At 46.5% G+C, this 10171-nt stretch overlaps 1 protein-coding gene across 1 annotated transcript in view; it reads left to right on the forward strand.

The window, feature by feature from the left end:
* The window catches only part of Pmfbp1 (polyamine modulated factor 1 binding protein 1), a 50133-nt gene extending 41034 nt beyond the window's left edge, over positions 1 to 9099 (forward strand). The window contains exons 14-20 of the mRNA XM_026399220.2: positions 2819 to 2983; positions 3601 to 3768; positions 4055 to 4222; positions 4980 to 5083; positions 5628 to 5702; positions 8170 to 8378; positions 9092 to 9099. Coding sequence (XP_026255005.1) covers positions 2819 to 2983; positions 3601 to 3768; positions 4055 to 4222; positions 4980 to 5083; positions 5628 to 5702; positions 8170 to 8378; positions 9092 to 9099 — 897 coding nt within the window. The remainder of the gene's footprint in view (positions 1 to 2818; positions 2984 to 3600; positions 3769 to 4054; positions 4223 to 4979; positions 5084 to 5627; positions 5703 to 8169; positions 8379 to 9091) is intronic.
* The last annotated feature ends 1072 nt before the right edge of the window (positions 9100 to 10171 follow it).

The raw sequence follows: 10171 nt of genomic DNA on the forward strand, positions 1-10171 counted from the left end.
GATTTCATTTTATCAAAAACTGGAATGACCCATTTATACTTAATGCCATAAGCAGTTCTAAAATGATAATTTCTTTTTTGGAGCCCCAGCTTTGCCAGAAATTTGAGATGCACAGGCATTTATGATTAGATAACTTAGGAAGAGAAATTAAATCCCTTTTTTAAGGTATAGTTACAGCATAGCTTTTTCCAGAAGTACATAACACGGAGTCCAAGCCCAGCCTAGAGTACAACAGAAGGAAGCTTGCTAGTTTCTGAATGAAAATTGCAGGCCAAATTATTAATCCAAAAATTAGAGTTAGAGACAGTAGTAATCTCTTCAAATAAGAAATAAATTTGACATGGACCAAGTGTATGTGACAGAAGTGGCAATTATTCATTTTTATCTCAGAAGAAAGCCAAAAACAACCATCACCAGCTTTTTCTACAAATGGATCCATTTTGCAAAATACAATTGAGTTCTTGCCCAAATATGCTTTTTTTTTTCCTTTCACTTTTATATATTGATTCTGAATTTGGACATCTTATTAAGCTCACTTATAATTTGTAATAGTTTTTCACTTGATTCTCATGAATTTTTCTAAGTAGATAATGATGTCATTTGCAAACAACGGTTTAATAAATATTTCTTTGTAATATGTATATTGATTTTTCTTGCACTGGACAGTCAGTACCTTCCGTATGATGGTCAACAGCAACCCTGTTAGCAGGCATCTTTTTCTTTCTTAACTTTAAAGGAATGCACTTGTTTTAGTATGATACCCTTGTAGGTTTCTTATTGCTACCCTTTATCAGGTTTCTTTGATTCTTCAGTTACTAAAAGTTTTTAGCAGTAGATGTAGAATTTTCTTAAGTCCTTTTTTTAAAGCCAACAAGATGATCATATCTTTCTTTTCAAATCTGGTGAATTAATTAATTGATCCTAATTTGGTCCCCTCCTTGCATTTCTAGTATAAATCCTGAATGTGTGTCATGTATCACTTTAATACACACTTGGCACTTGGGACACTCTTGGTGAAATAAGGCCAATATTACTGAAGTGTATTGATTAAGGGAAATACTGGTATATGATCAGATTAGAAAATTAGACAGGGGCAGACATTATAGCTTTTGTTAAGAAATTTGGGGTTTTATGTTCATATAGGTCTTTTTTTTTCTTTTTTAAGAGAGAATTTTTTAATATTTATTTTTTAGTTTTCGGTGGACACAGCATCTTTATTTTATTTTTATGTGGTGCTGAGGATCGAACCCAGCGCCCCGTGCATGCCAGGCGAGCACACTACCACTTGAGCCACATCCCCAGCCCCTCATATAGGTCTTAATCTGATAATATTTTCTCAAAGGGATAAAATAGATGATTCAATCTGATTTCAGTTTTCAAAATATAACTCTAGGGCTGGGGTTGTGGCTCAGTGATAGAGTGCTTGCTTAGAAAGTGTGAGGCACTGAATTTAACTCTCAGTACCATATAAAAATAAATAAATGAAGGTCTTATGTCCCAAAAAATACATTCGTGTGTGTGTGTGTGTGTGTGTGTGTGTACAAACTTCAAACATTGAACAGTTACTGGAGATGAAGCAAGAAAGAGTATGTTTCTGTGTATTTGTGACCAGCTTAGGATACAGGTGTACTAGAATACCAAAGAACTGAAGTCAGGCACACAATCATGGATTGGAAAGGAGTTGATATGGAACAAAGGAGGCCAGAGTTAGGGAGCTATTCCTGTCCAGGCTAGAGTGGTGTCAGTGAGGAACTTAGTGGCAAGACCGACCAGACTTGCTGATGGAATAACTAAGAGAAAAAAAACAGATTTGGGGATGACTTAATGTAATGCACCTCTAAAGCCATTTATACCTATATATAGCCTGCCTTTGGCAGGAGAGAATGTAGGTCTTGTATTAGAACTTTCATTAGAACTCCTTGATTCTATAATTTACATGTCAGTTTTTAGCATCTTTTTCTAAGCTAAATTACTCATGTTAGCAAAGCTTCCATTTTGGCTTCTAGCATCACCATGATTTTTTTGACCACCCTTCTTTCTGCTATCTCACCTTCATTGTGACATTTCTCAGTTCAGCCACCGCTTATCAAACACTCTGAACTGTATTTCCCTAATGACTTCTCTAGGTTACTGGGGAGACCCAGCTGACTCCACATTTTTTTGGAAAACCCCAGAAAAAAAAATGTGCTTCAGTTTCTAGAAAACCAAATTATTTTATCTTTAGGAACAGTTTCACCACCAGGACATGTAAAACATAGAATTAGAAGTCCAATATAATGCTCTTCATCTCGCTGATTTCTAGAGTTGATGATACTCAAAATTCCATCTGAAAAACTTCATTCCAGCAGCTTAAGAGGCTGAGACAGGATGATTGCAAATTCAAAGCCAGCCTCAGCAACTTAGTGAGGCCCTGAGCACTAATTCAGCAAGACCCTATCTCTAAAATATACAAAAGTATTGGTTAAAAGTACCCCTGGGTTCAATCCCCGATATCATTAAAAAAAAAAAAAAAGACTAACATAGAATTGGATTCTAGGTGTTTATCAAAGGCTGCAGAAACTGGGGAAGGGACTTTTTGCATATCTGGCATATCACACCCTAGTACTTCTGGCACTTGGAGGGCATACTAACTCAAAGGAGGAAATGTGGGGGGAGGGGTGCAGAAGAGCCTGGAGAGACACCTCTGCCTTTGGACCTCAACACAGACTGTTCTGCAGGTTACTGCAGAGAGAAGAGCCCAGCCCCTGTCCCTTTCCTATGGTCAGAGAGGGCACCTCTAGGAGCTGGAACCTGACCGTGATGCTCTCACTCTCTACAGATGGCCCAACACAAGGATGCCATAGCGAATCTGCAAGCCCAGCTGGACAAGGCGTTGCAGAAGGAGAAGCACTGCATGCAGACCATGGTGGCTAAAGAAATCTACGATAACTTATGCCGGAAGTCAACCACCTGCCAGGATGACCTGACGCAAGCCCTGGAGAAGGTGAGGCCACACCTTCCCCTCCCCAGTTTCCTGCACAACTGGCTCTCCTCAGGGCATCGCAAACCCTGGCCTGGGTCAGGCTCTCTGTCCAGAGAAGGATTGCTTCCTCTCAGGGCGTCTTTTATTTTGAGGGGAGAGGAAAAGATGGAGGCCACGTCTAACAAGTCTTTCTCCTCAGGGATGACTTGGGGCAAGGTTTTCCCAAAGCCAGGATTGTCAGGGAAATGGGTGCTCATCCCTGTGCTGATCTTGCCTCCGGATCCAGCCAAAAGACTGGGAAGAGGAGAAATGAGGCAAAGCCAGCCTCAGCAATTTAGCGAGGCGCTAAATAAAATACAAAATAGGGCTGGGGATGTGGCTCAGTGGTCAAGGGGCCCCTGAGTTCAATCCCTGGTACCCCCCCAAAAAAAAGAAAGAAATGGGGGGATGGGATGGAGGGCTGAGGAGAGGGCTTCAGTGTCACTTCCCATCCCTCTCTGGAACATTAGGTAAGGGACCCATCTGCACCACCCTGGGCAGAGGACAGGGAGGGACTGGAACCCTTTTCCATTCAGGACTCAGCAGAGAGGGCCAGAGGGTCCTGATGGCCACTCTCGTCCCTTTGTCTTTACCGGAAGCTCAATCAAGTGACCTCCGAGACAAAGAACCTGCAGCGAAGCTTGTTACAGGCCCAAGACAAGAAAGCTCACCTGGAGGATGAAATCGTGGCTTATGAGGACAGGATGAAAAAGCTCAATGTGGAATTAAAAAAACTGCAGGGCTTCCACCAGCAGAGCGAGCTAGAGGTGAGGAGAAGCCTGGCGCTCCAGCCGCCTCCCGTTAGGAGTCCACAAGGTCACAGTTGGCATCCAGAATTGTTTAGCGCTAAGCATGCCCTTTGGCTAAGGGGTTCCCTTTATTTTCTTGGCTCCTCGAACTTTAGGCAGAGGCTGCAAAGATCAGAGCAGGGGTGCCCTCTGCTGGCCGCTGGAAATAAAATACCCCAACAAGTCTTTGAAGGCTGGAAAGGCACCCTCTGGCCGTCTTTGGGGTCCTCTGGGGTCCCCCTCCTCACTTTGCATTCCTGAGTAGGTGCACGCCTTCGACAAGAAGCTAGAGGAGATGAGCAACCAGGTGCTGCAGTGGCAGAAACAGCACCAGAACGACCTCAAGATGCTGGCAGCCAAAGAGATGCAGCTCAGGGAGTTCCAGGAGGAGATGACCACGCTGAAGGAGAACCTCCTCGCAGACGATAAGGAGGTGGGGTGGGCACTGCTTGGCTTCTGCCACTTCCTCTCAGTCCACCCCAACAAGGCAGCCCTCGGTGAGGTGGGGGTGCTGGGAGAAAAGAAAGGAACCCCACTTACCTCCATTAGCACGAAGCAAGGGCTGGGTCCTCCAGGGCCGCCACCTATGTTGGTGGCTTCATTGCTAGGGAGGTATGGACCAGAACACAGACCCCATTCCCGACTCAAGTACATCAGACACCCCTGACTCAGACGACCTCCTGGGAAGTCCCCTTCCAGAGTACATCCAAGCAGCCTCATGGCCCAACCCTGTAGAATTGGCTAACTGAACATGCCCCCTGGCCAACTCCCTGAGCAGTGAAGGTCACAGCAGGAGACCTCAAGACATTCTGAGGTGGCTACAAAGCCTTTGTTAAAATTAGAAAGAAGCCATCTCTTCCTCCAGATATTTTTCCCCATCTGTTAAAATATACTGCTTTTTTAGGACAGGTCACTTCAATGCCTTTGTCCTGGAAACCATTACTTTGAGTGTACAGATGTATGGTCTCTGCTGTAAATGAGCACCCTAAACGGTGCCCCCTCCGAGGTGTCACCTCTGTGCAGAATGCAGCTGGAGGTGAATGTCCTGGTGTGGCAACTGTGGTCTCTGGTTAGACGGCAGAGTTGATTTTTCTTCTCCCAGGAAGAGAGAAGGGACCTGGTTTGGGGAAAAGGAAGTGTTTGGGCCCTGATCCCATCTCTTACTGTCTCATTTTCTTCTTGTACGGAAGCCCTGCTGCCTGTCCCAGCGGTCTGTGCCCAAAGACCCATGTAGGCTCCACCGAGAGAACGACCAGATTATGTGCAACATGGAACAGTGGGCAAAAGAGCAGAAGTAAGTAAGAAAGAGGAAAGTGAGGCAGTGCCAGGGCCTAGGCTGAGCTGAGGAAGCACCTAAGTGCCAATGATTAGTCACACACACCCACCACCACCCCCACCACCCCCACCACCCCGCTGTCACTGGAAACTGATGGAGTCTCAGCCCACACCCAAGGCTTGGGAATAAGATGGAGGGGGCCCAGCTCTTAGAGAAAGTTAGGAAAGTCCTGATGACTTAGGAATAGGGCAGAGTCAAGAGTGAAGGGATGCTGAGGTTTTCTCTTCCCACTTGGTATCTGGCTTCACCTGGATCCCTTAAACTCATTCCTTGGACCGCCCCTGGGGATCACAGGGACTCTGCACAGCACTTAAGTACAGAGAGTCCTCTTAGTTGCCAGGTGCTAGGAAGACTCTCGCTCTGGGGACAGGATGATGCATGGGGCTCTGGGATCCAGTAGAAGCCTTGCTGAGAGAACCCAGTGCCCCACCCAGCCAGCCTGTGCCCTTGCTCACCGGAGGCCGGGGAACCAGCCACTCTCCCATTGTGGATTTTATTACAGGATCGCCAACGAGAAACTAGGAAACAAGCTCCGGGAGCAGGTCAAGTACATCGCCAAGCTGACTGGTGAAAAGGAGTAAGCCACCCACACCACCCTGGCTGCTCCCTGGGACCCTATGAGAAGGGCTGGCCTTACCATTTTATGTGGATAAGGAAAGGCTTGGTGATGTGGAAGGCCCCTTGGGTCCGGAACCTGCATCTCTGTGACCCTGGGCACATCACTGGGCCGCCCGGGCCTTCATCCTCTCACCAGAGGTTTCGTAATCTTCGTGCTCCTTCCTCCCTCACCTTGGTGATTCTCCAAGGCGAGAAGGCTGAGAAGGGAGCTGGAATTGAAAGGCGGCTGCGCTAGTGAGGGTGGGGCCGAGCTGATGTAAAGAGACCCCCCATGGAGGAGTCCAGACAGACAGGCCTTCGTGGGATGGTCTGAGGTGCACGGCCCCAGTTGGGGGATCCGCTCTTCCTCCTGGCCATCGGGGACATAGGTCCCTTGTACCTGGGGCTCCACTCTCCCCTGTGGTCTTGCTTCACCTTCAGGTCAAAGCTAGGTCTGCCGAGAGTGGGTATAAGAACTTCAAGCTGAGAGGTGAAGGGGTCAAGGTCTAAAACTGAGATGTGGGCAGTGGTAAAGTGATAGGCGAGGACAAGCCCTAGACACTGCTCCCTGAGCTTTTGCCAGGCATGCTGGGAGGGCTCGGGATGAGCCTGCTTTGCCCAAAGTTGACTGAGCAGCAGCTGCCCCAAACCCTACCCCAGGATTGGAGGGCATTGGGCTGCAGCATTCCTGGAACCCATTCATGGCTCCAAGTCACAAAGCTCGGTCTTTGGCTTTGATTTTAGGCTGGGGGGGGAGGGGAGTTGAGCTGAAGGACAAGACCACATAGTTCAAGGACCCAAAAGGCCAGGACTTGGACTGGCTATATGGAATGTTGAAGGCATCACGGATGCTGGCCTGGCTATAGGGCACCAGGGAGAGTGGGAGTGAGCCAGGGGACAAAGGCCTTTGTCATCCAGCCTGGGGGAGTGGGGAGCAACAGAAAGAGGTGGCTTAAGACTTGTGGACAGCAAGAGGGTGGAGCATAGGCTCAGAGAAGAGGCTGAGGATTCACTATTCAGTTTCCTCTAGAAAGAACCAGGACATTCTTTACTGGACAAAAACATTCCTGAGGGGATTTTACAAAAGAAAAGTTGTCAGAATCTGAAAAATAGCCAATAACTTCAGGCTTCCAATAACTTCAGGCTTTTCTTAGATAGTGTCAAGTTGCCAAAGTCTTATTTCACAAAGGAGTCAAGAATTTGCCTGATCCATTTGAAAAAAAAAAAAAAAAAAACGAATCTTACTAGCTCAACTAATATTTCTTGTTCTGCACGTTCAATGCACTGTTCTAAGTGCTGCACGTGTTCATTTTCCTACAACCCCATGAATTCAGCATGCAGCTGCTCCTAGCTTGAGGTGGAGTTATGTCTGAATAAACCCATTAGAAGTTAAAATATTAATAAGTCAAAAATGCATCCAGTGCCCCCAACCTACCAGACACAACAGCACAGTACCCGGCAGAGCTTCATTTGCCTCCCCTCATGATCATGTGGCTGCCTGGGAGCTGTAATGTGCGGCTTTGGCCAGCATCTGAAGAGGAAGCATTGTATTGCATATCGCCAGCCCAGAAAAAGATCCAAACGCCCATTTCTACTTGAACATGTATGGTTTTGACACCATTGTGAAGAAAAGAAAATTGTTAAGTCAAACCATTACAAGTCAGGGACTATCTGTAGGTATTGCACCATTTACAGATGAGCAAAGAGAGGAACTGAAAGGTTCAGTCACTTGCCTCTGCCGGCAAGTGGCAGAACCAGAATTCCAACTCCAGAAGTCCTGCTTCAGAACCCATTGTGATCCACTGTTCTCAACATTAATTCAGAGAAATGCAACTATTGATAATAGCTGCCATTTTTTGATCAATGAGAAATAGGCTAAATTATTTTCCTTTCACCTACACCACAGCCTCCACTTCCTCATCTGTGAAATGGAAGTAAGGAATTTGTCTGAATTCTCCACAGGACTGCAAGTCCCTGTGCTCCCTGTTCTTAAGCAAAGGGAGGCTGAGAAGACTGGGGCTTTGGCATTGTACTGTGTGAGTGTTGCCCAGGCACAGTCATGAGAACCCAAGGACACGTGATCATAATTGTTCAGAAGAGCCTTCTGGCTCTTCAGATTTCTACCATTTGTCCAACTGGATCTTTCCATGAACCCCAACAGGCAGGTCAGAGTTGATTTTCCCCATTGAACAGAAAAGGATCCACAGTTAAGAGAGAGAGTCAGGAGTCCTAGTTCAGGGTCGTCCTCCCCAACCCCAGACCTGGATTTCTTCCAAGGGACACACACAGGCCTCCATTTCCAGAGTGTGTACTAAGAACCCAGCTCTGAGAGGCCCTGTGCCTTCGCGCCTTCCTTCCTGTGACACCCTTATCGGTTCTTTCCAGCAAGGAACCAAGCAAGTCACGCAGTCCAAATACCCACGTGCCCCTCCCTCTGCTTTTCACAGCCACCTGCACAATGTGATGGTCCATCTGCAGCAGGAAAACAAGAAGCTGAAGAGTGAGATAGAGGAGAAGATATTGGCCGGGAACTCAAAGATGTGCACCAAAGCCCTAGGCCCCAGCAAACTGGAGCCCACACAGCGAGGGAAAATGTGTGGCCTCATGGGCCCAAAAGTGGACATCACCAAGATCATTGGGATGCCTCACTGCCCAGGTACGTCTGCCATTTGTCTCCTGCTACTGTGTTAGGTCTTCTTTCTTAGTCCCATGTGCCAAAACAACAACAGTGTGATGTTATTTTTTCAAAGATCATCAGATGGGAATTCACATAGGGAGAAGAAGACAGGTTCCTCAAGACCTGGGTTCATTTGCTTAGTTAACCTGAACCGGTGATAACGGTCTCCACTTCTGATGATGGAAGAGGCAAATTAAGACTCATTCTGACCTAAGAATTTTGATGATATCCAAGTACATCACATACTAGACCCCTTCCCTCCCCTGACTCGGTTCCTTTGGGGGAGTGTGGGGGAAGGGAGAACAGGTACCTTCCTCCAGTCATGCAAATGGAAATCCCCCAGAGCACCCCAGTTCCCTACTCAGCCCTACGGTCTCAAAAACTCCATGTGGCCCCAGAGGGAAGAAGGCACCACCAACAGAGCTGCCGGACCCTGAGGCCAGTCAGTCCTTGAGGAATCACCTCATTTGTTTCTTCTCAAATCAAACTGTCCTTTTCCTCCCTGTTCCTCAGGTTCCTCATATTGCTAAAATCAGCACCTTGCCCTGAGCATCATTTCCACGCACGTTTGCAGAAGACAGTTCCTAACCCTCTCTTTTGGCCTGGATTAGCTCTTACAGAAATATGTTAAGGCCCTGGCTTATTTTGCAAGATGCTAACATTTTGTTGAGTTTTTGTCCACTTTCCTGCAGTGGAGTAAGCCTAGGAACCATACTTCCACCTCCAGGTCCAAATTCTGAAATAAAGACATGTGCACAGCAGCCTGGGTGAGTGCTTGGTGTCTTGGCAACATGCTCATCCCTGTTTTCTCTGGATCCTAAAGGAGACTGATCTCTTTCACTTCTGTAAGGGAGCTACCATTCCCAAAGCAAGCTTTCAGATTGCCTGGACTAATCTAAGTCAACAAGAGCTGAATTAGCTTTTGTTTTTTCTTTCTCTCTCTGACTGGAATTTTTTTTGAATATTTATTTTTTAGTTATAGGTGGACACAATGTCTTTATTTTTATATTTATGTGGTGCTGAGGATCAAACCCAGTGCCTCACACATGTAGGCAAGCACTCTACCTCTGAGCCACAATCCCAGCCCCTCTGTCTGGAATTTTAAATAGAAAAAAAAAAGAAAAAAAAAGACTTTTTTTCCAAAAAGGAAAGTAATCCTGAGACCCAAAAGAAAGAGAAAAAAGTGATGAATTTTCCAAGTCAGGGAGCAAGAGCAAGCCATCTGCTTCCTCCCTGGAAGCCACCATATTACATTCCTCCTTTTAACAATTTTATTTTTCTCCCTAGCCACCTCAATACAAGTAAAATTCCATTATCACAAACTCCAAGGACAGCTAAAGTATTTTATTGTGGATTTTGTTAAACTGAGTACGTGTCTAGAATGTATATTTCTAGTCTAGAGGTAACGCAGACAAATAGCTACTAGGGTAAAGTAAGAGAAAGAAAAAAAGAGCTTGCATTTCTGAGGGTCAGGGAAAGTGAAAAAAGAAACCCACTGGTTGGTGATGATTTTCAATATTCTTGACTCCTTCCCTGTCGGGGTTTTTAGTCCTCGTTCCCTCCCGACCTGCAGGAGAGATAGCGAGAGCACGCCCCGGCCAGGATGAGCCAAGAAAGGAGAGGGCCCACTGACCACCCGCACCCAGCCCTCCCTCGCCGGAGGACAATCAGAGCATCAGGGAGACCAGTCAAGGCAGGAGCTCGTTTATTGAGGAAGCACACACAGCTAATACAGAGTACAGAAGCCAACCAGAGCAAAGGGCAGTGGGGTG

Source organism: Urocitellus parryii, chromosome 15, assembly GCF_045843805.1.
Source record: "Urocitellus parryii isolate mUroPar1 chromosome 15, mUroPar1.hap1, whole genome shotgun sequence".
Classification (NCBI taxonomy): Eukaryota; Metazoa; Chordata; class Mammalia; order Rodentia; family Sciuridae; genus Urocitellus; species Urocitellus parryii.